We start from the raw sequence: 26850 nt of genomic DNA, 5'->3' as shown, positions 1-26850 counted from the left end.
TAACTCTAACAATCGAGTAAACTATGCTCTCTAACCCTCGCTGATTGCAGTTTCCGCAAACATTTTTCCACAGTTTCCGCTAACTGCAGTTTCCGCTAACCTTTACCCTAACCATAGAGCAGGGGTTCTTAAACTTTTTTTAACGCGGACCCCTTAAAACAAAAATTTAGTTGGCTTGGACCCCCTTTGTGGCAATAAAATTAAATTGAATTGGTAACAAAATGTATGTTTTATTAAATTTAAGAAATACCGAATGCAGATTGTATTTCAATATTTTCGATTTAATGAAGGAAGCTGCTGTTTGTCTTCAACAAGAACATGAAATTGTGGCTTCGCCTTTGATAGGACAACAGCAACACGCATGTCATCCTTTGCATCCAACCGGATCCGACTCTTTGTTTTGATAGTTACCAAGGATGAAAATCCTGACTCACATAAATATGTAGTCACAAAAGGGATTATAAAAGAGGATATGCTTGCATCAATGAACTCCAAAAATCGCCAATACTTTTCGAATTGAAAGACAATTTTAATGAATAACGTAATAAACGTACATATCAAAAAAAACAGTAGGCTACAATGCGATAAAAATTATCCGGAAACGCCAAACTAGAAATCATCAGGGTTGTTTGAACTTAATCTCCTTTCTGTTGAAAAATGTATTCCGTTTTTGAAATTATACACTAAGCTTTCCATTGGGCCTTCATGGACCCCCTAAAACTAGTCCGCGCACCCCTTGGGGTCCATGGACCCCGGTTTAAAAACCCCTGCCATAGAGTAATCTATGCTCTAACCCTCGCTGATCGCAGTTTCCGCAAATATTTTTCCGCAGTCTCCACTAACCCTAACCCTCGAGTTTGTTAGCGGAAACTCCGATCAGCGAGTTCGGCTTTGTGCTATTAAACTGCGATCAGCGACTTCGGCTTTTTTTAATTTTTTTCTCTTGATTATTTCAGGGTACGAACTGTTCAGGGTACGAACTTGGTTGCACCCAAAAATCCATCATACTAAATACTTTATAAATATCATCAAAGATAAAATTCCACTGGTAAATTTTTGTCTCCTAAAAATGTGAACTACTTAGTTGGATATATTTCTATTGACATATTTATCTGGGTTGATTTTTATCATGGTATATATATAGTTATTTTCTGGGGAGATTTTTGCTACTTTCCGATTTTACACCCTGCTGCTGAAAGGAGAGTGGGGTATCTTTTATCAATTACACTAGAGTGTTCTTTTTAGCAGATTTTGAAGCTGACCAATTCTGTATCAGCATGCTGGTATAGCCTTTTTATGATTAAATGGTGCACCGTGCATTGAGATATTGTAGGATGGAGTTGAGGAGGGTTTTGTCAAAACATTTGATGACAAATGTCACTTTGAGGTGAAAAACTCAAGAATATTATGTCATAATAACAGTCCTTTAGATACCAGAGTAGACTTCTCCGAAAGCTGCACTGGTACATTGGTGCATCTTGAATGTAATGTATTGCTACTTGAATAACCAACTAACCATGTGCACTTTGCTGAGAGATTTTATCATCACTACTCTCAAATAGAGTTATCTGTTGAGGCATTTAAGCAGGTTGCTGTTAAGTTGTATTCTTGAAGCTATGCTCTGCATTTAGTGAATTACAATACGTTCATCAGTAAATTTATTGCTTAGCTTATGATTTGTTTATTTATGGTAAAAAGCTGAAGTGGTTATATACCGTACTGTATGTCTTTGGTTAAGCCTAATGTTGAAATGCTAATAAAAGTGTTGTTAATTTACATGTATATAAACTCTTTTCTGGTTATGATAGTATTCAAATCCATGCTAAAGTATAAATTAACATTGTATATATTTGATGTGTGAATTAAAAAAAGATGAAGTAAATTCCGCCAGCAATAATTGAAGCAAGAATCGCAGTAATTCTTCCAGCCCACGTTTGTGTCAACCACGTCAGCGGACTTAAACTTGAAGATAGACCGACAAGTTGATGTGAGTATTCTTGTGACATTTCATCACTCTTGACACAATCTACCATCCACCCAGCTATATCATGCGAAGTCACAACATGGCTATGAAGCTTGTTTATGGCGGCCTGCAAAAGGGACATATATATATAACTACTGAAAATGATATAACTTATTGCAACTAACATTAGAATAAGTTTTGGTTTATAGATTAGTAATTTTTTTTTAGAACATAGTAGGTAGAAGAGTATGTATTATATATAATATATACATATATATATTGCCTTGTATCTTGGTTTGTATATTGTCTTCCAAAAACGTTCAAATACTTGTTTATTGACATGCCTAAACCTGTATACATGTGAGTCACAATCAAACATTTTTTTCAAGAACACATTGCAAAGTACAGTCTAAATTGAAATTATACATACCAATTTAAATACTGTAACATCTAAAGATGTGGGTTTGATTCTCAATATGGTCATACCACAGACATTTCAAAATGGAACCAGAACTTCATTCCCGCTTGGCACTCAGGAATGGGTACGGTACAGGGACTTCCCGATGTCATTTGCAACCATTGAGCACTCTGATCTCGGTTTCTGGGTTAAGCCTGCTACCCTACGGGTTGAGTGAATTATGTCAACAAGCAGGACTCCTTTAAAAAACCCTGGCAGTTGATTGCAATTCAATGACTATCGACGTTAGAGCCTCGAATACAGTCCAAATTGTTTAACAAAGAAACAAACTGCAACAGAAGCACCATCACTTTAATGTAACAAAGCATGCTTTGCTAATACCTTGCACGTTCCTGTGTGTGGCAAGTCTACAATCTCTGCTGGTGCAATACAAATCCACTCGAGGTCTTTAGACTTCTTGAGAACTTCATGTGCTCGTTTATGATCAGCTCCAATCCATTGCAGTGGGAAAGGAGTGATTTCATTCGGCATCAAAAAAGCTAAACATCATAAATAAAATATATTGGAATGGAAACATGGATGCATGTTAAGAATATTAATTTTTCCGAAAAAGATGTTTTCAATAGCCTATTCTTTATGAAAGAATTTTAATTTTCTTTGTGGTTATTGCATTCAAAATTGCACTTGTAAAAATTTGATAGATTAATGTAGAAGTTATATGTTTAATGAAAGTCAATCCATTGTTGTTGTTTTTTTTTGTTAAAGGTTTACTTGTGTGACACTGGTCAAACAGTATTTTCCCTGATTTGTAGGTGCTGAAAGCACTTTGTGTGAAAATAATTACCAAGGATAAAATATTGTAAAAGTAGTCATTTCCTTGAATCCCATACAAACCAAAGTTGTAAGTTAATGTTCAGTTCTTGTTTTTTGTGGCAATTCTGGATTGGTTTATTTGAATATTTTTCCTTTAAAATTTAACTGGTGTTCAATTGTAACACAAGATTGCCTAAATTGTGATTCCTGACATAACTGACATCATTAATTATCTCCATTCAAGATTGTACGTTGTACCCTTTAGTTTGTTAATCTTTGCAATATTGATAACTTAATGTTGTGACCAATTTATGCTGAACTAAGCTATGTTGCTTTATCGTATCTATGTTACAACTTCTGCTGGTATATGTGCACTGCACCTTGGTAACCAGTTATGGTATTAACTTCATAGAGTTCAAAGTTACGTTTTGCAACATATATTAGCTAACCTACATCCATGTTTAATTGTTTATTCACAAAGCATTGCTTGATGCATATCTATATGACATAAATTCATCACATGACAAGCATAGTAAGCCTAATGTATGACAGATGATAAAACACAAATAACCAGTTCCACTACAGTGGCATTTTGGTGAACCAACATGACCATTGACCACCAGTGAACGTTGTTACGGACGGTTGTGAAGCTGGTCATATTAAACATTATGTTGTCTTGGCAAACAATCGACTTTACAATTTAAGAGTTTGCTCCGGTTGTGGCTGTTGCTTATTTGTGAGCATGGTAATATTTGCTTAAACACAAAGTTAATTTTTATCATGATTCTGCACCAGCACTTACACACTCCAATTATGCTGATTCTTTTTACCCCATGTTTCCTCATTCCTTCAGTTATGTTTCGTAGTCCTTCTGACATTAAAGTTGTTGACCCTGAAAATATATTTTCAAGGATAAAAAAAGTAAGTGTGTCACAACTTATTTGTGTTGCAATCAAGTTTTTTGTACATATGCTCAGTCATTTTTCTTTTGTACAGTAGGCTACTTACAAGGATTTTTCAATCGTAATGTAGTGTTGGACTTGTTACAGGTTTTTTAGTAATTTATATACACATCGGTGTGTTTTCATAAGCGAAAAATAAAGTTCTTTGCATGTAAGGTATATTGATTGTCTTGATATATTTCATTTAAGTAAAAATAATTTTGAATACCGCTATTTATTATTGTCTAATCACCTATGCTTGATCCATTTCCAAGACAAGAGATTACAATATCTTGACCTTCTAATGCATCTGCAACGGTTTCGGCATCCAAAACATTTCCTTGAATTATTCTAATTTTGCTTCTTTGTACTATTGGCACTTTTTCTGGCTTGCGTAAGTAGGCTGTCACTTGCAAATCTGCAATTATCATAATATTTTCATTCACATTTAGCATAGTTTTTGTCAAACATTTTTCCTGTCAGCTGGTATGTGCAATGCCAACGCTCTGAGGTACTAGAAGGTTTGCCTACTTCTCCTTCAGCATTTTTTAATTTGTAAGAAACTCATAACCATTAGTAAAACTTGACAGATCTTCAATGCCAATAGTAAAGCAGTCCGCCCTTTCATGTCTCACGAAGTAGGCTATGTAATGTACGGTACGGTATTCAAAATGCCTTGGCTTTAAACCTTTTACTTGATGCTTCTAACATTGAGTCATTTGACAAAAAGAAAATAACTTCCTCACTCACCTGGATCCGCATAAGACTTTGCTAATACTGCCAAGCCAGTTTGGCCGGTGGGCCCAAACACGATTAATTTTCTCATGAATTTAAGTTACAAGCTTGAACAGCAGACAAACGACTGACAAATAACAACAGTCTCCCGTAACAATCTCTAGCATTGTATCAGTCTATCAGATTGCCACCAAGCCGCGTTCGTTTACATACAGTATTGGCTTTCTTTTTTCTCGACGACAACATAAACCTGTTCATTCAAGCATAGCCTACGTAAGCGGTGTGTGCAAAGTGCAAACGTCTGGTGTATTCTCCCAGCTTACGCGTACAAAATATTCTTGTTCCCTGCAAAGGCAATGTTATATAATCGTAATCTTAATTCTAAAATATTCTTGTCCAAAGTTAACATGTCGCTTGCGTTAAACAGCCAGTGATGGGAAGGCTTTTTTATAAATGTGACTTCTTTATGGTTGTTTCTCGGCAGCCGATTTGTAGCAAGAATTGACGGCGATAGACACGTGTTTCGCCCATGAGGCTAGGCTAGTCAGTATCGCACCACTAATTCTGCCACAAGGGTATTCGACCGCCGCTTTACCAGTCAGTTTATGGTATAGTTGGTTGTTTGTTTACTACTTATGGTTGTTTACTTTTTCCAATTTTCTCGCCATGAAATGCAGCCTTGCAGTACGCTACTCCGCTACTGTTTTTGTATTCAGTACGTGTTATAATCATGTCACTGTTTTTATCTTAGTCCTAGGCACGTCTTTACGTTCACGTTTTGTCGCTTTAACCTCTTTCTGACTGTTGCTGATTTTATTTTTGGTTGTTATGATAACGTTTGGATTGAGGCACCTTACAAATAATGTTACTTCTGAAGCCAACTTTTATGTTGAAGAAGGTATCTACCCTAGCGATAGGTTGCCATGCTTTACAGAATGCATATGTTTTTAACTTATAAGAATCTCGTTTTTTAGCACCGTAAGTGGGGTGCAAATTTCAATTTGTTTGCAAATCTTTGAAGCGATTGTGTTTTGCAAACGATGCCGCTTGTTTGGTATAGCCATTAACAACATAATTCTGTCTATAACGCAACAGTTTAACGACCAGCATGAAATAGAATGTTTAGAAAGCTAATTTTCTTAAGGTCCAACTATGAAATGAATAATATTTTGTATATTGATCTGTATTACGATTTTTGACAAAGTCAGATTAAATTTAACCCTCTACCTTTGCAGTTGTGAAACAACACGGACACTAGACAGCCAATCAGTCGTTTTTTTTTACATTAATTCAACGTCTGCAGACGTTGAATCTATGTATAAAACGATTGATTTGTTGTCTGGGAAGTACTTTGGACAACGATATTCCTAATTGTGAATATTTATTGCGGTCTGTGAACTTGTTGTGTAAAGATGTCACCATATTTAGCCTGTGGTCGCCCACTGCTGAGCGAAGTAAGTGTATTATTTTCGAATTGATGCTTCAAACGGTACCCGGTCATTTGGTCGACAGGACGTTTGGTCGACAGACATTTGGTCGACAGGACGTTTGGTCGACAGGACGTTAGGTCGACAGAACGATTTATTTTAGGGTTAGGGTTAGTTAACTAACCATAACCCTAATCTAACCCTGACACTAACCCTAACCCAAAAATGAATCGTTCTGTCGACCTAACGTCCTGTCGACCAAACGTCCTGTCGACCAAACGTCCTGTCGACCAAATGTCTGTCGACCAAACGACCGTGCACCCTTCAAACAAAGCAAGATCATGCGTCAAACAAGCAACGTATGTGTAGCGATATTTCTACGTAACATGATGTATTATTACAAACGTAAAAAAACATAAATTGCACGGAAATGTCACACAGGTAAAATGGCATGCTGACAAAACTAACGCAGTGACGATGGTAGCGCAAGCAAAATTTTGTTAGATAAAGCATTTCGTTGGAACAATGGAGCTATGTGACGTATGTAATCATTTAAAAAACCTTCTGCAGCAACGCAAGTATATTTCTATATTAAAGCTATTCAAAATATAGAAAAGTTAATATGGTTCATACAATGACGCAAAATGACGTTAATGTGAGCCGACGCTGGTACAACGTAACGTTTACACAAAGTGTTAACGCTAGTCGGTTGAAAGGTTAGGCTTCGTTATGACGCAAAATGACACCAGATAAAAAAAAAACCTTGCAGCATCAATGACTATCATTGTTGTTTCAGGCTTTGGCGGCCACATCATACTTTTTTCAGGCTTTAGCGCTTTACAGTGTTTTCTTGATATAATATAGATGTACCCCGAAAACGTATGCTATGTGAAATACCCTGTGCAGTAGGTCCTCAAGTCGCTATTAGTCTGAAACTCAATTCAAACGCATCTATGTTGTAATAGCCAACATCCATCTCTTGCTGACACCAAGAATCATTTGTTTCTTTGACAGCATCAGGATAAAAGCGCTTTGTTTTCCATTCAAGCAAACTAGTTTAATGTGATTGTTTATGTAGTGGCCCAGTTATTCCAGCATAGGTATTTTGTCACGAACTTCTACATAACATGCAATTTGCAGAAAAAGAAAAGTGCACCTCGTGTTTGTCCTGGTGGTTGTTTGTTTTTGCGCCCTTTTTGCTTCGAGCTAGTTTAATTGTGTTATTATTTTGCCATTAAATCTGCGGTTCTCGCTTTTTATAACGTTGTTTTCCGCAGTTTGCACTTCAAGTAACGGAACACTTGATGTGCTATTGCCAGTTACAACGCAATTGGTCAAGACTTCAAAGGCCAAGCACATAACTCAGCATCCCAAAACAAGGATAAACTGTTTGAAACGTGGCGGTACGTAACCTATATTGTGCATTTGAATAATTGCACAATAACCATAGAATGTGCATCATAATTGTCCACTTGCACCAGACAAGGTTGTCCAATCCATATCTGAACTTAAAACATAAACATACAATACATGCGGTGAGGTAATATATATACAAACTACAACAGGATAAAATTTGTCCGTGAAAGGCAGATATAATGTTGTCCCACAATCGTAAACACTTTTTAAATCCACTGGTAAAGTTTTTTCACTGTTCCACCGCGTATTGTAATCGGTAGCTTTCGTCGCGTTAAATGGCGTAATGGCAACACAAAAGCATATTTTCTGTTGGCTATTCGCAGTCTGATTGTGATCCCAGTGATGCTGAAACGCGGTCACATAATAATACATGATGACGTAGTGAATATCCCTACTAGTTTGTGCTTATGTTCTTCCATGTTATCCTCGCTTATGGTCGTCTTGACTAACCAATCAGCGATGTCTTCATTGACGACAGAATGAAGCATGGAGAAGTTATCATCCGGCATTTTGCCCAATGCAACCTGAAATAGCGACATTGTGGCATAAAAGAAGTGTGTTCACTCGTGCACGCTTAAAAGTTATTTGATTTTATTATCATTTGACGCCATTTTCTTACATTTCTTCCTCATTTGTGACATTTTGCGCCAGCCACATAGCACGATATGGTAGTTATGGCACAGACATATCCGAATTTAAACAGCTCCTTGTAGTGCTGAGGACATAAAACACTCACTTGCCTTGTATTGCAGTGTAAACTGAAGAGTAAAGATGCTTTGCGAAAATGTTACAGCAACAAACAATTTTATTTCACTTTGTGTACCAAACCCACATTTTGTGCATTGTGCAATAATGTGTCACGGATGATATTGTGAAGACGGTAAGGCACAGCACAAGTGTGCTGTGTTTTGCATTAGATTGTCCAACGACAGTCGGTTATGTCTAGATTTTAATGGAAAAATTCATTTACGTTTTTGCTTTTGTAGTTTAAAATGTGTTGGTGGTTTCATTGTGCGGTACCTTGTAGAGATGCAGCGAACCCAAAATTTTTATCCGCACACCGCACCGCAACTGACTCATCTATCCGCGCACCGCACCGCACACCGCAATTTATCTGGAACTTTGACACTGCACCGCACCGCACACCGCAAATTACAAAATTAAAAAAAAATATTTTAACGAGTTATTGTTTAGAAAGTCAATTGTAGGAAAAAGCATCCATGGCATATAACTGGTAACCTAGTACCAATACAGTTGTGCACTAATTGGCCAGGCTAACCAGATCATATTCTCTTATCAGCAATGCATCTAAGTTCTAAGACATAATACAAACTAAGACAAATAGAATGTTCCTGGATCCAGTATCAGGACTTTTGAACACTTTTTGTAAGCAATAATGCAATTATAATGCCAGTGGCTATATGAACTACACACACAAGAGTAAAACTTATAGCCTGAACTCACTGGGCTAACTGATATAGTAAATAATGCGGTAGTTGCGCTAGGCCTATAGCCTGGTAACTGAGCTTATCAGCTAGGCTACTAACCAAAAACATTCGTACAGCTTCCCTGACAAGCAAGCCCTAAAACCCTGTCAACTGCAAGCCATTTGCAATTTGCATTTGCATAGCTTTCCATCTTAGGGTTTCCGAAGGGAAAAATAACTGATCCGTGTTTCCAATTTAAATTTGAAGTTTCATAGCTGATTCTTGAAAAGTTGAAAGTTTACGTTTACGAAAGTTTAATTTCTTGAAAGTTTACGTTTACGAAAAATTAATTTCTTGAAAGTTTACGCGGCAAGCGGCGCGGCGCGGCTTTGTCATTTCAACCTTCCACGCGGCGCGGCGCGGCACGCGGCGAAAAAGTCAAAAGCGGCCGCGTACGCGGCGCGGCGCGGCTTGCATCACTAGTACCTTGTATTCTCCTGTAAATGGCCCTTCTTTTATCCTGGGAGGCATTATTCCTGTCCAAACGATGTCGTCGATTTCTTTGATGTAGTTGACCATTTTTGCTCCTTCACCTACAGCAGGGACGAAGAATGCCACTGGATTCCATGTGTTGGAGAACAGCAAGGCTTGAAAAATGAGAGAGTTTTTATGAATTTGAAGAATATTCTACAATTTAAACTGAACATTAACATGACTGTAATGTTTGAACTTTACATTTAACACTGCGCCATCTATGTTTTATTGGTGTTAAGAACAGAAAGGGGTAGCGAGCAATAGATTTTGGAAGGACTAAGTAGCAACTCACAGCTATTAAGACAGCTAAATCTCATATTGTTTATAAATGGAGGATTGGAGGCACGTAGACTTATCAATATCTGGTTGCAAGACGTGTGATATGAAAGCTCACCACCGTAATGTGCAAAAAAACATGTCACCTAGTTTTATATTTCTCGACGATATTTTATTACTGTATATTTTTTACTATTTTAAGAACAGCTGCAGGGGGCAATGAAAAAGTTAAACGCCTCACCATCCTGAAGCTCAACACTGAAGGCTACACAACAAACAAGATCAAAGTTGTGGAGCAGCTTTCCCATGCCAACTCGTCAACTGGCACTAGAACCCCGGAGGAATTCACCACCACCCTTCGAAACCACACAAAGTCTCCAGGGTCGGATAAGATCTCCCTGAGCTTATGCTCCATGCTTGCCCTGCCCTCAAGTCCTGTCTATGTAGATTCCTTTCTTCCTGCTTACACTACCTCACAATCTTAAAAATCTGGAAAAGAGCTCTAATAGTTGCGGTTCCTAAGCCTCACAAGCTACCAGAGGACCCACGGAACTATCGTCTGATATCTCCTCTGGGTTCTCTTCAAAATCCTCAAAAGGCTGATCCATGCCCACGTTAATCCAATCATTGACCCACTCCTTCCAAAGGAGCAAGCTGGGTTCCGGTGTGAAAAATCCACCGTAGATCAGGTCACACTTTTGACCAAAGACACCGAGGATTCCTTTGAGGCAAAAAAGAAGGCTGGAGCTGTCTTTCTAGATCTTAGAGCTGAAGCAGCTACTCGTCAGAAGAGTACTGTGCACCTGTTTGGTGCCGTAGTGCTCACTGCCACAACATCGACACTGCCATCAACAGCGAATGACATTGGAATTACTGATGGAATGGGTGGGCTTCAATCAAATGTCAGCAGACAATGAATCAATGTAAAAACGGATTTTGCTGGCTGAATTATAAATTAAGTGTTTTGGCGAAAGCTTTGGAAGTAAACTTGTTTAGTTGACGTTATCAAATCATCATCATGTTCCTTCCTCTTATTGAGGGTTGGATACAATGCGTCATTGTTCTCGACCATGAGTTGTTCGTACTGCATTTTCATGACCTAATTTTGTCCATTTAGTGATGTTTGTTGTCCAAATCATTCAACTAGCCAACAGTTAATACATGCTTTCTCACCTCCTCCAATAAAGCTCAGATATTTGACATTTTTCCGGCGCATTGCTTCTACTATGTTCTTCATTCCTTGTGTATAAATCGGTAGGTTAGCTGCAAAAAGAAGTTATTGTGATCATAGGCGCCGGGTTTTGAAAATTGCCGGGGGGGCAAACTTTCTATAGCCGACTGATTGCTTACATTCAAAATGCTGATGTTTGTTTGTCAGCATTGATGTTTGTTTGCGTCTATCTGCCATTGTATATCGCCAAGCTTTATAATGTAGGCTGGCTCAGGCCTCGAAATTCACGGCGGACATGTCCGCCGTCACAGCATGTGATGTCCGCGGAAGTACCATCTAGATCGGTCATATTTGTCCGCTGAGAAACAACACAGGAACTAGCGATACAAATCGTCCTTGCTGAGCACGAACAACTATTGCAATAATATATTTTCCAGCGCATTCTAGTGCGCATCTAGAAAATGTGAATACTGTATCCCTTAGCTTCCATTCAAGGAGGAAAACTTTCGATTTTTACGTTGCTTCAAGGATTGATGACATTGAATCAGCGTAACAAAGGTGAATTCTTCGCTAAGAATCGATATGAGTACAGGTACTTCTACACTAATCACGCGCAATTTAGTTCAAGTTTTACGTCACAATGTCTGGCTTTGATCTCCGAGTAATAATGATACGGCAAGGTTGGTTACTAAATTAGATTATACGAGTAGGCTATCGCAGCAAGATGCAACAAAATTTGTTAAGTTTTGGTATCACAGTAAGAAAGAAAAGACCCAAGGAAAATTCACTTTTGCTCACATGACACGCAAAAATAAACTTAAAGAAAAAATTCAGATAATATGAAACCAAGGAACTTTCAGAAATAATTAATTAAACTACCATTCAACGTTTTATAGGCAGAGAAAACTTTTTCTCGAACCGTAGAAAATTTCATTATCAGATCACCGCTTCAATGCGTGATGGAAATCCAAAGAAAAAAGCCTGTGAAACTTTGCACAGCAGAAAATAGTAGCGTCATTGTAGAAATTTTCCGACTCCTGCCCAGAGTATTGTGACGCAATAAGCCACACGACCTCGTTCGGGGGAAGTTAATCAGTTATGTGACGTATTGACCAGCTACACGGCGCTTTGACTCTTCAAGCGCAAGTCGTTGGTCTGATGAAAGCCTTTCAGAGTGATTTTACTGATTTTTTAAAAAGCCTTCTAAAACCGTAGTTATAGTTCTGAAATGGCGAAAAATTATTATCAAGATAAAGTGATTAAGCATGACGATCGACGGCTAAAACTGGTGTGTCCGCCGTGAGACTTGATTTGTCCGCCGAGATAGCTGCTCAGACCGGACACGTTTGTCCGCCATCAACAAAAACGAAGTTCGAGGCAAATTTTGAGATCGATCCGCAATCAAGGTCAAACTAACGCAAATTTGAACTTAGAAACATTTGCTTTAGGATTTTTTTAAAAATAATTTGCGGGGAGGGGCAGCCACCCCGAGCTAAATTCATGGAGGGGCGCCGCCCCTCCGCCCCCCCCCCCCCCGGAGTCGGCGCCTATGATTGTGATCATAGTAACCGAAACGTTATCAATGAAACGCACACATATTGTTCATAGATGCATTCATTTTTTTTTGATTATTATGCTTCGATCAGCTGTTTTTTTTCGCTGAGACTTTCGGTCATTTGTCCGATATGACTTGAAAAAATTCGGTCACTTTTTCTGATGAAAATATTTTCTTTCAAGTAGCTGATACAAACCAAAATTTGCACTTCCTGGCTAGATACAACATTAAGTTTCGCTGAGAAGCGTTGTCGTGTTTTATCTCGAAAGGGACATTTTGACCGAATTGACTATATTTTTTTCGGACATTTTGCTAAAAAATCAGTCAATGACCGATAAATGACCGAAAAAAAAAACAGTTCGACAGTGGAGTACCTCAATGATGGTTCGCATACATGGATAGCTGCACACAATCTTTAAACTTATCGCGACGTTGGGTATACTTAGTTGTTTAACGGTGGCTATAAAATTGATTAAGTTCGTCATTATAATGCCTTTTGTTCTGGCTCTCAAACATATTTCATATTGAACAGACTTGATGGTTGCCGATAGTGCGTTTTACTTCACTGAATATATTTAATTCTTATTGTTATTATTTTCATCTTGTGGTTTGAATATTTAGTTGGATGCCCAATACTTATTTGGTTTGAGGCCCAAGTCTCGTTTTGCAGCTTGAGTTGTTTTCCCAGTTTGCTTTCTTTGCAGTTTGTCACTCTGTTGTTGTCTTAACCTTGTTGCACAGACATCCCCTTCAGCAAAGTGACAATTTTTTGCAATAAATAAGATCATGCGCCCGTATTAAGGGCGTGATATAATTCACCTTTATCTCCAAATGTCACTCCTAAGCAAGATATGACAGCATCTTGCCCATCTATAGCTTCGTCCACATCCTCTGGCTTCAACGCATCACCAGTAAAGATCTTAATCTTATTTTTGACTTCTTCAGGTAATTTTGAAGGTGTTCGGACTATGACAGTCAGTTGGATATCTGTAACAAGCGCACAGAAGCCTTCCCATTAATTTTGCATTTTCAACGTTCTGTTCTTTCACCTACCAAAGCTCTCATTAGATTTTTAATTTTCCTATGTCATGGTAATAATGGTGCTTTCATAATGTTGCAATAATAATGGCATTGTAAGCCCATGAATAGTTACATCGTAATTTAGCATAGCGACAAGCGACATACAGTGAAGAAAACAGTGGGATGAGACATTGTTGTATGACTTTGACAATTGTGCGGACGTTCAATTGATTTTTAAAGAGCAATCATCAATGTGAGATGCTATTGACTTTAATGTAGACCCCTAGTCCCCTACGTTTTACAGTTTTTTGCATAGCCTAGTGGTGAAAGCCCTGGTAAGATGCTCGAAAAGGGCGCTGGTGCGACACCGCTCAAGAGCATGCAGCTGTGTCTCTGGCAAGACACTTAAAGGCATAGCTTTGTGATTGCAAGGTTTTGGGAATGTGTCAGCTAAAAATTACAATATATAGGTTTGCTTACTTTTTTCCTTCAAGATTCGCTTGAGTACTGCTTTCCCACAAACACCAGTACCGCCAATCAACAATACTTTTGTTATCATCTTTTATGATGTGATTTTTGTACGCTGTCAAAATAGAGTTAATAGCAATCTTCTGTTTTACTCATATTAAACTTGTTAAAAATCACAGGTTATTTCCCCGATTAAATCAGTATTCGTCTTCCTAAAAGGTCAGGTTGCCATATTGTCAATGGCCTAAACCAAGGCATTTTACAACTTTTTTTTACTTACACACAAAGCCTGTTTACCAAATACATGCGTGTGGTGCTTCAGAGGATGTGCCATCGTAAAGGTTTATCACAAGGGAACGTTCAAATATTACGTAACGCTTTTTTTCCGAATTTTTGACCCCCCCCTCCCCCATGTAACGCCAACGTAACGCTTTTTTCAATCCCCCCCCCCCCCCCCCCCCGATGTGACGCTAACGTAATGCTTTGCATAAACCCCCCCTCCCCCTCGAAGGCGTTACGTAATATTTGAACGTTCCCCAAGACTTCTGTTTAATTTAGTTTGTTTTTTTATTAATATTCGATAATAAATATTAATATTAATTAATATTAACATAAAGTTTTATACTTTGCAGACTGTCAGTTGGTTTCACAGTTTAATCTGTTGTACTATTGTTTCTTAAAGAAACAAACATACTCTAATGATGTCACAAGTAATACACGCTGCTTTAAACGGATTTCATGCTATTTTGAAAAATAGAAACATTTGCCACTGTTAATGACCATTAAAATTGTGTTGGCTTTTGATATTGCTAGCTATGACGATGTCGTGTGCTGTCTGGTGGTTTTGAACCAACAACCCTTTGATCACTAGCTCGTCACCATAGGTGCTGACAAACAATTGGTGATGACCATTAACTGGTTTTCGTTCATACAAAATCATATGTATCTGTCAAGCAATGTAGTCATAAATTTTACTGATATATCAAGTTAATGAACTGCTTGTATGGACGTTATGTTTGATTGTATCTTATACGCTGCTGAAGTGTTTATCTGTGCATTGTTATTATTTTTTTTTACTGTTTATTTAACTTTCGAAATTATGTGTATTTTTACATAAGAAGCATTTGGACTAGAAAATTGCAAGGTTTGTTGGTGCTTCTTGTCTACAATCTACATGTTTGTTCATTGAAAGGCAAATAAACAATCTTTCTCTCTCTCTCTGTTATGAAGAACATGATTTCGCGCACGCGTTCTAAAATTATTTCGTTTGTTGCAGCGCCTATTTTGATGGAAGAGGCTCGACAAAGAAGGAATGATGTCTTCTACCTTGCCTTGCTATCTCGTTGTTTAGTCTTGATTTTACAGGTGACATGATCCCTTAGCTATTCTCACAACAGACGAAATAAAAGTTTTTCTTTTTCTCTGAATAAGAATGTGGTCGACGACTCTTTAACATCTGCTTTTATTTGTTTTCCCAGCTACACATTTTGTGCGCAATTACATTTGCTGCATGTACTGCCATTGCTGCAGTAGCAGCTTTCATGGTGAAACAGGAAACAGGTTTTCGAGTGTTTTAAGTCACGCTGCGTTTAATTACTGATAAATTATGCAAACTTGCTAGACCAATGGCTAAACATCAGGCTGAGTGAATACACAAGATGACGAAATAAAGGTCGAATACAATCTATTCTTGTGGGACCGGGTTTGATTTGGCCCCCTAGCATTGGGTCTGTCTACTTTTTACTTTCTTTGGGCCCATATCCGACCATTTTTTAACATCAAAGAGCAAGAATATCGTTTTGTTTCAGACGTACAATATCTGTTTAATTTTCATTAAAAACAGCAGCTCTACTCTGTAGATTCAGTTTCAGTTAATGACTTTAACGGTTTTATATTTTGAGACTCATACTGATGAAATTAACAATACCCGCAGTCCAAAGTACTGGTTAAACTGGACAAGTTCCTGCTCTTGTTGCATCACTCTAGGTTCCTGAGAAAAAATGAACGAGTCCGTCAAGAGAGACCCCCGCTCTTGTTGCTTGTACTTTCGCACTGCAGCCACGTTAATCCATATTCTCCTCAGTCAGGCCATCGCCAACATTGCACCTGACCACGATGCCGAAGCATTCAAGCCTGAGGTTGAACCGAGTCGTGGCTCAACGGATGGTTCGTTAAGGAATTTCTTGGACGGTCTCAATAAATGGGACTCGAAGCATCTCTTGCACGTTGCCGAGCACGGGTGAGTAGCAAAATAACTTTCTTTAATGTTGTCACTATGTATTCAACTGGGCCTGGCGCTTCACTGGTATGAAGTAGCGTTTCACCTTTGACGAAAAATGAAATGCAAACAAGAAAAGGCGGAAAACTGTGCCACCAAGGAAGTGCCAAAGATTCCTCCACATCATGGACTTATCATTTTTCCCTTTTTACAGATATGTCTCTGAACAATCTTTTGCATTTTTTCCACTCTTCCCGTTCATTGTGCGCATAATTTCAATCATTCTGAGCCGTCTCCTGCCATTCCTGACCTTTCACACTTGCTGCGTTGTTTCTGGAGTGCTCTTCAATTGTGTCACTTTCGTAGGTTGGTGGTCGGTTTTACCTAAATTTGTGATATTCCTCTTCAGAGCTTCTGAATGACCAGCTGAAGAGCTGTTGAAATATCATATGGCGCCATTTTCTTGCATCCTCACTTGCGTGATTCAAAACAGGGGTAAAGATTTTTTTTTGAAATTGTTACGGGCCACCCTCTCAACAGCTTCCATTCACTACAAAAACACCTTGTGTGAAATATTTTTAAAAAATATTAATATTTATGGGTGGCCCAAGGCCCCCGAAATGTTGACGTTTTTGACGAAATATACAGTTTACACTGCAGATTTAAAACAGCCGTATTTTAAAAACCCTTGAAACATACATATTAGTTCATTTTCACAAGGTGTTTTTGTATAAAATGGAAGCTTTTGAGAGGGTGGCCCGTAAACATTTCAAAAGCCGATCATTTTGAACCACCCTATTCCTCACCATATCACGTTTTGTTCTTGGATCACACGCCGCTCAATCGACAATCCAACACTCCAGCTACAGCACTGTCTATCTCGCCATTCTTTTCACAGGCGAGTGTCAAATGCTTATTACCCACCACACAATCGGTTACTTAAAATAATGACCGAGTGTGCTCGCAAGGAATGTGATGAAATGTTGATCAATCTCTACTACAGGATCTGCCATGACTTTATTCGACATGACACTGAATATGTTTGGAGACATTCCGTTTGCTGTTCTGTCGTCTGCTGCATTTTGCTTCAACCCTGCTTCTATATTCTTCAGCGCCTGCTACACGGAATCCTTGTACGCATTCTGTGGTGAGGACAAGTTGTTCATTACTTGTTGAGTGATTTCAATTGCATTGTGCTTATTATCAACCTAGACAAGTTGTGTCAGCTTTTGTAGGAATTTGTTTTACAACTAGGCCTACTTTGTCTTCAGCTAATGCAATCTAAACAATAAATACTAATAATACCACAAAAAGTGCTCAGTGCCAAGCAAAAAAGGGGTCCGCGTCTTTTAGACGCAGACAGTTAGGCGCCGGTCAAATAGGCGCGCACACTGTGGCGTCAGGATATTTAGGTGCGGAGCACTGTGGCGCCCATTTATTTAGGATAGGTGATATTCCTAGTAAAGTCTGCAGATTGAATGTGTATGAGCTCAGGTTTGGCAAAACCTAGTCGTGGTTTTGACGGATAATTAAGTTACTCTTCACTCAAGCTACCACCAGCTTATATAGGCTATGGTATATTTTTTACTGATGTTTAGTGTAGTTATTATTTGACTTATATAACTAAAAGTGAACTCAGTCATGTTCGGAAACTTGAATAATTTATTGATAAAGCTTTCGCCGACGCAAACCTGGACTAACAACAAATAAATGCCGAACACGCGCATTAAAATACAATATATTTTTCTGTTCAATATAACATTTTGTGTGAAAAGCATTATCTGTTTAAACAGCTTGACTCACCGTGCGAAGCCATGACATATTTTTCTGCTCAATACAACATCTTGTGTGAAAAGCATTGCCCTACCTGCCAAGCTGATACAATCTGCAGACTTTACTAGGAATAGCACCTTTGAACTGAACGGGCGCCACAGTGCTCCGCACCTAAATATCCAGACGCCACAGTGTGCGCACCTATTTGACCAGCGCCTAACTGTTTACGCCTAAAAGACTTGCTCCCCAAAAAAGGTAAGCTGAGCGAATTACATCAAATATAGTTACAAGTCTCTAAAAACCTTTACAGGCTTCTGATGATCCCAAATACGAGTGAAGTTTTTTAGGCTAAAGGTTTTTAGAGACATAACTGCATCTTATGCAATCTATATATATTTTTTGTGAATTTTCACGTTTTTATTGCTTTACTTTTTTTGCAGTTTTTAAGGCATTGCGCCATCTGTTCAACCGTCAACGCCTTTGCGTCGGATCAGGAGCAGATTTTATTGACCATCTCAAAGCGACGTTGTGGTTTGTGTTAGGCTCAACCACACGAGCCAATGGGACGGTCAACATCGGTTTTATCATTTATTCCTACATGTGGTACTTCATCGCAGATTGGAATAGGAAGAGAAGTCTGTACACTCTTGCATCATACTTGACGCAGTGCGTCTTGTTTTGTGCTGTTGTAGGCTTGCCGTTTATGTTGGTCAATTTGTACGGTTTTTTAAAGTTTTGTCAAGATTGTTCTGCAGGTGAAACTTGCGATGTTCGACCGCTGTGGTGCACGAATAAGTTCCCGTCGGTTTATAGCCACATACAAAAAGAAAACTGGGACCTTGGATTGTTCGCTTATTACCAATTGAAAAAAATTCCAAATTTTATGCTCGCTGCTCCAGTTGTCTTGCTTTCAATCCATTCTTCACTTTTGTACTTACAGATTCGAAAAAGTGAAATCGTTTTTTTGGGTTTACCTTTCCGTACTGAAAACGAACATAAGAAAAGCCGTAATTTGATGTTTATAAATCGCAATATTTTTTGTTTTATTGTGCATTTGTGTTTCCTTGTGGGGTTCGCCGTGTTGTTTATGCACATTGAGGTCACCACCCGAATGATAATGTCCAGCTCTCCAGTCTTGTACTGGGTTGTAGGTTCATATCTTCACAAAGATTTGGTACCCAGCAAACTTTCGCTATTGGAGTCGCAGGCGTGGCGAAGATTGTCTTCGCCATCCAAGTTGCTAGTGGCATATTTTGTTTGTTATATTGTACTTGGGGTTGTTCTACATGCTAATTTTCTTCCTTGGACGTGACCTGAAATACCAGTACAGAGGTGCATGTCGGTAAAAATGCAGCAAGTGTTGCGTAGGTTGCAAAGAAAATGTTCGTTATGCACTTGGTTGTTATGTTTGTCGCCTCACACTCGTTCATTGTTACTACGTATGTTAGAACGTTTGTATCTTCGTTGTAGTCTACTTTGATAACAACCGGGACCGTAAAAATATCTTTTGGGCAAAGTTTGCTGTTTTACGGATACTTTCTTCGTACAGAAATATAAGTTGGAGTAATTCCACAATAAATGGAAACAATATTTTTGCACTTTCACTGCTCATCTTGTGATATTTTAAGAAGCTGTTCCAATACAATAAAAAAGATAAAGAGCCCAAAATGTAGCTACTAAACTCATGTTTAGTAAATGTTTCGAAAACTAAACCGTCTTATCTTTCGTGCTAATAATGTGATGTACAGTTTAGTTTTCGAAACATTTGCTAAACATAAATTTAGTAGCCTATCTGCACTTTGGGTTCTTTATTTTTTTTATTAGATTAACCAGGTATTCCAACCATGTTCTAACCTTCCATCCGAGGGCGAGCAGCCGTGGTACTTTGAACACTTCCTTACGCACTGACAGCTCAGTTGGTAAGCAACAGGTCTGTATATTACGTGATGAGATTCAATTAACTCTGGGGGAGTGCGCTAGATTGAGCGACGCACTTTAAGCAAGAGTCTCCTATAAATGTGATTTAGGCAAATAGCAGTTGAGCAAGTGACAACTGAGCCAGCAACATTTCAGCAAGTGGCTGAAGTTGGCAAACGATGAATCTGAACATATCGACACTTGGAATGCCACAACTCACAAAATTCAGTTTAGCAAGCAAGTCAGAACTGAGCAAGTAAATTTCATTTGCTGAGTGGTCTGACAACCTTCAAGCACAGGTTTCCATTCACTTGGTGATCGGACCATTTTACAGGCAAAACTACAATCTACTTGACTGCGCTAATGTTAGTTTGAAGTGTCAAAACTATCAAGATAGTTTCCCTCTCCTGGAACTACCTTTCCTTCAGTCCCGTGAGCAATTTCAATCATCAACCTAAGCGCTACACTTGAGTTGCTCTAATTATCCTCTAAAAATAAACCGTTATATAATGTAGCGGTCTGTATTGAAGTTAACTATTTTTAGGTATTTGACTCGAACGTTGATAAAAGATTAAAAGTACTTGTTCTAAAATATGTTAAAAACTTGAGCAGCAGAAGAACAAGTGACTGTTTTATTTGAACATTTTAGGACGTCCCACGGAATTTAAAAAGTGCCAAACCGGTAAGGTTGCAATGAACCTTAAATCAATGACTTCGAAACAACGGTTGCATTGACAAGTGAACGTGCTGGCAACGACACCGAATTGTGCTACAACAAACGTTACTGAAAACAATTATATGGCTATTACACATGCGCAAGTCAAGCATTAGCACGCACGACAAGACTGGTTTCAAGCAGTGCAAAAAAAACAACTACTGCAAAATTTAGCGTGTAAACAATAAATGTTTTCTGTACAAAATGACAGAGCAGCTTTTCAACTGAATGTTGCCAACTCATTACGACCACATAATTTACCACAAGTAATGGAGTTATTTACGAAATACGGAGTAAATAAACAATTATTGCATCAAACTAACATTATACCGGTACTTTTAAGTAGAAGTATTAACTTTACTTGTTAATGTTATTTTACCAACCAAAGCTCAGACACTGTATCAGGAAGCAGCTCATCAAGCATAACACGGACAATGGTTGCCAAATGTCATCTTTGACATTAATCAAAATCATGGAACATTCGTCAGATTTTTAATGAAAAATGAATTTCCAACTTGAATCTTCCCTGGTTGTTTTAATTTTGAATCAAACTTTACATTTAGTGGAAACAATACTAAATAAAAAAGATTTGTTCGATTTGGTTACTGATATCAAGTACCGTAGGTACATAATACAATAATGCTAGAAGAGCTTTCGGACTTGTAAACGAAAGAACTCATATTCATCTCTAATACAGTACGGTAGGATTGTTTTGCATTGAAATTGCACAAAAGGTTAATTTTGTTTATGTAAAATATATTGAGGTGAAGAAATCAAGTAAAAACAACAATAAATATAACTATAAAATATATTTCTAAGATAGGTAACACTTCTTTACAACATACAGCAATAGTAAAATAACTTTAAAACAGTAATGAAATGCAACTATACGCATGTGCAGGAAAAATCAATTGCCATGCCATTACACAATGACAGTTGCTGCAGATTTATCACGCAGAGTCAAAGTAAATTTATGGATCCAAAAAAGCCAAATTTAAACCCTACCCTCCCCCTTTATGACATAAAAATCACACAGTATTATCTTTCGAGGTACTGTACCTCACACGACAGAGTTGGCACGAATGCTATTTCATTCGTTGAGCATATTTTACATTGTGCAGCTAATTGTGGTTACTATTGTTGGACCTGGGAGTGAACAACTTTATTAGCTCACAGCTGAGTGGCACAAGCGACAGGTTCTTTCACAACCGCAGCCGAACATCAAACAGATGTTCTTACAACAACAATGCAACAACAGCAATAAACAACACATTGCTCTGTATGACTTCAATCAAAACTTAAAACTTCAACAGTTGCACAAGTGAATGCTTCACCTGAAACAAGAGGTCGATTGTCAAAGGTTGTACAATTTTGTGTAAGACCTTTATGCAATTGTGTATCTATAAATATCCCATATCCTTTGCCTCCACCAATTGCCAGCCCAGATTCATCAGCCATCATGAACATATCATTTTTTTCCTCACTCTTTGAATCTGTTGGTTTTTCAACAGGTGGATGAAGGTGAGAGCAAGATGTTCCAACAAGAGGAGGCAAAGTAACAGATTCTTGAGTTGAAAACTTTGTTGCAGATGTTATTGTAGTTGCAATTGGAGTGTCATGGTGAATTGGTGGAAGAGTGACTCCTTTTCCACCTTTAGTAGTGCCTCCAGGAGGTTTCACAGGAGGAAGCATCTTAGGTTTATGTGGGTCATGGTAAGTTTCTTCTGGTACAGAACTTGGTTGAAGTTCTACCCAATTATATATCTTTGCTTCTGGTAGCAAAGAGAATATAAATGTCTCCCCAGTCCCAAAGTAGCCAGTGGTGTGGCTTCGTTCACTCCATGATGTAGATAGATATGCCCCAATCACCTCATCGTTGACAGTTTTGATCAATAGAATGGTGGGTTCATATTCTTCTACACATGAATAAAAGCTATTCATGTTGTATCCACTTGTATTTGTAGAAAATATCAACCTTGGCTTATTCAAAGCCACTCTTTCAGGAATACTGCAATATAAAGTAGAGAGCAATGTTTCATTGACAATTTCTGACCTGACATCTCTTACCAAAGATAAGTAATCCCAAGGATTGCGACATGGTTTTGTTTCTTCTTTGATATTAGGTTGTTGAGTCAAAGAAGATCTTATTCTTCGATGAAGTTTTTTAATTTCCTTGCTTGGTGGCAGCTTGAAGCTAAACGCTTTCCGAAACAAAAGCGGAATGCTAACAGTAGTTTCAATCTCTTCAACAAACTGAAAGACTGCACTCACAATGTCTGATGCATTGGACACTCCGATTTTTCGATAGTACTTCAAAATTGCAAGTGAAACCCTGTACAAAGATTTGTACCCTTCCAAAAGGTACATGTCAAATAAAACAACAACAAACATAAATGGTAATCCATTAAATAAACACCGAATCCATTCATTGTACACAGTAAGTGGATCTGAAGTCAAACTTAATAGACTTTTGTGAGATGAAGCGGTAAAACGTTGACTTAAATCTTTAAGTACAAGTGCAGATGCATCAGCTTCAATTCTGTCAATGTCAAGATAATGAGTAAACTTGGAATTAGCAAACACAAGTCTGCAAGCATGAGAAAATACCTGTGCAGGATTATCATCATAATGCAGTAAAAGTGTTACTGCAATGGCAAGAAGAGGGCTGTAAGTTATTTGGGGAAAATGAAATCCAAAACAAGCCAATATCTTATGCAATGTTAACCTGCCATTCTCATTCAAGCAGTATAGAACAATGTCCTCATTTTGTACAAAGTTAGGTAGTGGAATATCATCAACACCAGTGAAATCAGTAAAATTTTCCCTTGCAAAATCTTCATAAAGATCACTACTAAACATACTAGAATTGCATTCAACACGTTTTATTAAGCTTTTGTACAACACTGAACGGATGTCATGATTAGCAGCAAATAGTTTTTCCCTCAAATAATTTTTAAGACCTCTTTTATTCTGACTATTGGGAAGAACAATTATGTTTGCCACAGTTGTTGGTGAAGCACATCTTGCTTTCTCTTTAAGCAAAATAGATAGTTTGCTTGAATCCGTAAAACAAGAAAATGGCGAGATAGCATCGCCCCCACCGCTATTTTGCATTTTTAGCTGTTAATAGAAAGCAGAAACCTTATTGACACTTTGAAAGTTTTGCGTAGTTTGCAAGTTTCTTTTTCCTCAGGAAAATGGTTGGAAAAAGATTTAAAGCTGTCACCTTTGTCAATAGGCAACAGTTATGCAGTTTCAACTCGCTGTTTTCCACTACTTGAAGCCTTGGTCCAGCTCTTGCAAATATGAGTTAAACTTGCATTAATTAGTTTATTACTCTTCTTGGTTGCTTTTAAATTGTCATGTTGAGAAACATGACTCTTAAATTCCAGGTATGGCGAACACTGGTGGCCGACAACATATCATTTCAATTTGTATTTGTTTTCATCCACCTCAACTAAACTAGCAAATTCAAGCGATCATAAAAAAAAATCTTTAAAACACAGTGTTGCCAGACGCCAACTAATTAAATTTTCCTTCACATTACCAGATTTCAAGTCAGTTTAGTCGTTTATATTTTTGACCATTTATAAGAAAACAATCTGAACATAGAATTCCTAACTTTCAATAGCACTGCCAAAGTTCTTTTATTTCTGGTTACCAATTACCAGAACATGAAACTGATTTTTTGCTATACGAAACCCAGATTTTGATAAAACTTATGACGCGTTTGATTTTAAAACCCTAAAATAGTTTGTTTGTTTGTTTATCTTTATCCTGCATTGCGGGAAAGCGGACTTGAGCGCTATGTATCGGTGTACGCCTTCCGACATACACCTGACCCACGCTGCAGCCGACGGCAATGTCTGTTTCCGGTTGTCTACTCTGCTTATGACTTAAATTTGGTACTACCCATTACTCGAAATCGATCACTGGGTAGAGGCAATTATCGTAAAGTTTCTACCATTCAACCACATTCAACAAACTACCATTCAACGTTTTATATGCAGAGAAAACTTTTTCTCGAACCGTAGAAAATTTCATGATCATATCACCGCTTCAATGCGTGATGGAAATCTACAGATAAATCTGCATCAGGCATTGCAGAGTGCAAAAAACAGTGTTGCAGAACGCGTTTTCGAATATTAAATTCTCATCAGTGCAATTACGTTTATGAACGCAATAACAACGGTTAAATTTAAACTCAATACAATACGGTGATATGATCACGAAATTTTCTACGATTCGAGAAAAAGTTTTCTCTGCATATAAAACGTTGAATGGTAGTTTAATCAATTATTTCTGAAAGTTCCTTGGTTTCATATTATCTAAAATAGTTAAGCTAAATATTTTACATGCAGTGATTTATGGTCAGCAGTGTCCTCATATGTCCGTCATGACACTCCTGTATAGGCCTACTCCGTCTTTTTGGATTCTTCAAAAGGTTTTAACAAAGTCAACCACCATTTGTTGTTTTAAAAGCTTATTACAGGCAGGCTGATGCCCCGTTAGCTCAGTGGTTACGCGTCCGGCTCAAGATCACGCGGCGCAAGTTCGACTCTCGGGCTATGCGCTTGAGCAACGCATTTCAGGACTGCTCTTAAGTCAGCAGCACCTAGTGAATGGAATAATTTCCGGCAACAACATTTCAACAATCGGAAAACTTCACTCTGCCAAACTCGTAACGACGTAGCCTATGTTCAGCTCTTTGGATAAAAAAAATTAAGAAAATTGTTTTTTTTCTTATTGATACTAATTTGAAACTTTTACTCACTGTATAGACCTAGATCTGGTTAAAGTCATTTCATATAAAATGTTTAGTCAATAAAAAAATAGATTTGCAGTCGATCTCATCAGAAGAGCAAAACTTTCACTACTGTACCAAGATCTTGACATACTTCCCATCACTAACTTGCATCAATTAGAAATTTCTAAATTTGTCTTTAAATTTAAAAATATGCTATTGCCAAGCTACTTTGAACCTTACTTTAAGGAAATTACTGAAGTACATTGCCATGGCACGAGAGCTTCTCAAAAAAATAACTTTCACTTACGTAGTGTCGGCTCAAGAAAAGGCCAAGGCAGTTTGAAATTCTTAGGCCCAAAAATATGGAATGATTTACCTTCAGAAGTAGTAGGGGTTACGAGTATAAAAACTTTCACAAAAAAATGTAAAATTTATTATATGAAAAAACTTTGTCTGTGACTGTTTTTATTGCCACAACATTGACGAGTGTTATCGCAAATTTTTCGGATTGAACATTGTTGATACTACGTAGACCTAGGCCTACTACTCACAAACTGGTGCTAAGTACTATTTATTAACGGCTGTCATCTTATTAACTGTTTTCAAGTCGGCCTATAAACTGACTGAATTTGTTAAGGTTTAAAGTTATATACTATGATTAAAGTTATTAAAGTTATATACCAGCATAATTCTTACTTTTAGTGTTTCTGTTTCGTCTTTTATGCTAGCAGTTAGAAGTTGTTGTTTATGCATAGTTTTTTGTTTTTTTTTCTCATAACTTACTACTTTTGTAGGGCATGATATTTTTTGATATTTAAATAAAATCACAGGATTCACTTGACTGTCGCAGCAGTAAACAACTTTTTGTTTTCATCTTTTACGGAACTTAAGCTTATCCTGTTTTAACGCATATCTTGGTTTCAACGTAATGCCGATGTTTGACATTTGTCACATTAAAAACACGGGAAGCAGCTGACTCGATGACTAATATAGTCTTTCGCTGCTTCCTGTCTGTTGTAGATTCTAGTTATGGTGCTATTTTATTTGCATTGTCTATATTTTGTACCGTATACTTTTCTCGCAACAGACAAAATAAAAGGTTTCTCTCTCTCTCTCTCTCTCATGATCCGCCATGCCTGAATAAGGCGTCGCCCACCGTGATTCTCCACAACGATGGATCGTCTATTGTTCTTTTTAAATTTATAAAATCCTTAGGCCTATTTGTCCTTGTTATAAATTGTTCAAAACTTGCAGACGTGAATGCCCTCGGTGGCTCTGACCAGGAAGCCGCCCCATCATTTCCGAATGTTCATCTA

The 26850-nt window shown here is 37.8% G+C and overlaps 4 protein-coding genes across 5 annotated transcripts; 1 reads left to right on the top strand and 3 right to left on the bottom strand.

The window, feature by feature from the left end:
* The first annotated feature begins 1848 nt into the window (after positions 1-1848).
* LOC145778754 (GPI alpha-1,6-mannosyltransferase 2-like) lies at positions 1849-19730 on the top strand. 2 transcript variants are annotated; one of them, XM_082590327.1, is made up of 6 exons: positions 1849-1987; positions 15441-15529; positions 16252-16403; positions 16597-16748; positions 17386-17529; positions 18596-19730. In XM_082590327.1, the coding sequence occupies exons 2-6, from the start codon at positions 15452-15454 to the stop codon at positions 19465-19467; spliced, it is 1398 nt and encodes a 465-aa protein (XP_082446453.1). In that variant the 5' UTR covers positions 1849-1987; positions 15441-15451; the 3' UTR covers positions 19468-19730. The 2 variants fall into 2 exon arrangements, with proteins under 2 accessions (XP_082446453.1, XP_082446452.1); XM_082590326.1 differs by having other exon boundaries at positions 1941-1987; positions 16151-16403.
* On the bottom strand, positions 1863-5040 carry LOC145778755 (flavin reductase (NADPH)-like). The gene is made up of 5 exons (XM_082590328.1): positions 4886-5040; positions 4389-4553; positions 3997-4086; positions 2763-2920; positions 1863-2090 (listed from the first exon to the last, which is right to left on the bottom strand). Exons 1-5 carry the CDS (start codon positions 4959-4961, stop codon positions 1863-1865), a joined length of 717 nt encoding a protein of 238 aa, XP_082446454.1. The 5' UTR covers positions 4962-5040.
* On the bottom strand, positions 7841-14255 carry LOC145778410 (flavin reductase (NADPH)-like). Its single transcript, XM_082589888.1, has 5 exons — positions 14177-14255; positions 13496-13663; positions 11124-11213; positions 9627-9787; positions 7841-8237 (listed from the first exon to the last, which is right to left on the bottom strand). Exons 1-5 carry the CDS (start codon positions 14253-14255, stop codon positions 8070-8072), a joined length of 666 nt encoding a protein of 221 aa, XP_082446014.1. The 3' UTR covers positions 7841-8069.
* An 859-nt stretch (positions 19731-20589) lies between the features above and the next one.
* On the bottom strand, positions 20590-24028 carry LOC145778157 (TBC1 domain family member 24-like). Its single transcript, XM_082589584.1, has one exon. It carries the CDS (start codon positions 23899-23901, stop codon positions 22075-22077), a length of 1827 nt encoding a protein of 608 aa, XP_082445710.1. The 5' UTR covers positions 23902-24028; the 3' UTR covers positions 20590-22074.
* Between the last annotated feature and the right edge of the window lie 2822 nt (positions 24029-26850).

The sequence above is a fragment of the Aplidium turbinatum genome, chromosome 10 (genome assembly GCF_918807975.1).
Source record: "Aplidium turbinatum chromosome 10, kaAplTurb1.1, whole genome shotgun sequence".
Taxonomy (NCBI): domain Eukaryota; kingdom Metazoa; phylum Chordata; class Ascidiacea; order Aplousobranchia; family Polyclinidae; genus Aplidium; species Aplidium turbinatum.
Note: the sequence above shows the minus strand (reverse complement) of the source record. Positions and strands in the feature narration are given on the sequence as shown.

Bases quoted from the DNA above. Each gene is read 5' to 3' on its own strand.
- LOC145778755 (XM_082590328.1), bottom strand. From the start codon at position 4,961: ATGAGAAAATTAATCGTGTTTGGGCCCACCGGCCAAACTGGCTTGGCA. The intron at 4,554-4,885 runs GTGAGTGAGGAA...TGATAATTGCAG, and splicing joins AAAGTCTTATGCGGATCCAG to ATTTGCAAGTGACAGCCTAC. The intron at 2,921-3,996 runs GTAAGTGCTGGT...TATGATGTTTAG, and splicing joins AATCAGCATAATTGGAGTGT to CTTTTTTGATGCCGAATGAA.
- LOC145778410 (XM_082589888.1), bottom strand. From the start codon at position 14,255: ATGATAACAAAAGTATTGTTGATTGGCGGTACTGGTGTTTGTGGGAAA. The intron at 13,664-14,176 runs GTAAGCAAACCT...CGCTTGTTACAG, and splicing joins GCGAATCTTGAAGGAAAAAA to ATATCCAACTGACTGTCATA. The intron at 9,788-11,123 runs GTGAGAAAGCAT...TCATTTTTCAAG, and splicing joins TCTGAGCTTTATTGGAGGAG to CCTTGCTGTTCTCCAACACA.
- LOC145778754 (XM_082590326.1), top strand. From the start codon at position 16,165: ATGAACGAGTCCGTCAAGAGAGACCCCCGCTCTTGTTGCTTGTACTTT. The intron at 16,404-16,596 runs GTGAGTAGCAAA...CCCTTTTTACAG, and splicing joins TTGCACGTTGCCGAGCACGG to ATATGTCTCTGAACAATCTT. The intron at 17,530-18,595 runs GTGAGGACAAGT...CTTTTTTTGCAG, and splicing joins ATCCTTGTACGCATTCTGTG to TTTTTAAGGCATTGCGCCAT.
- LOC145778157 (XM_082589584.1), bottom strand. From the start codon at position 23,901: ATGCAAAATAGCGGTGGGGGCGATGCTATCTCGCCATTTTCTTGTTTT.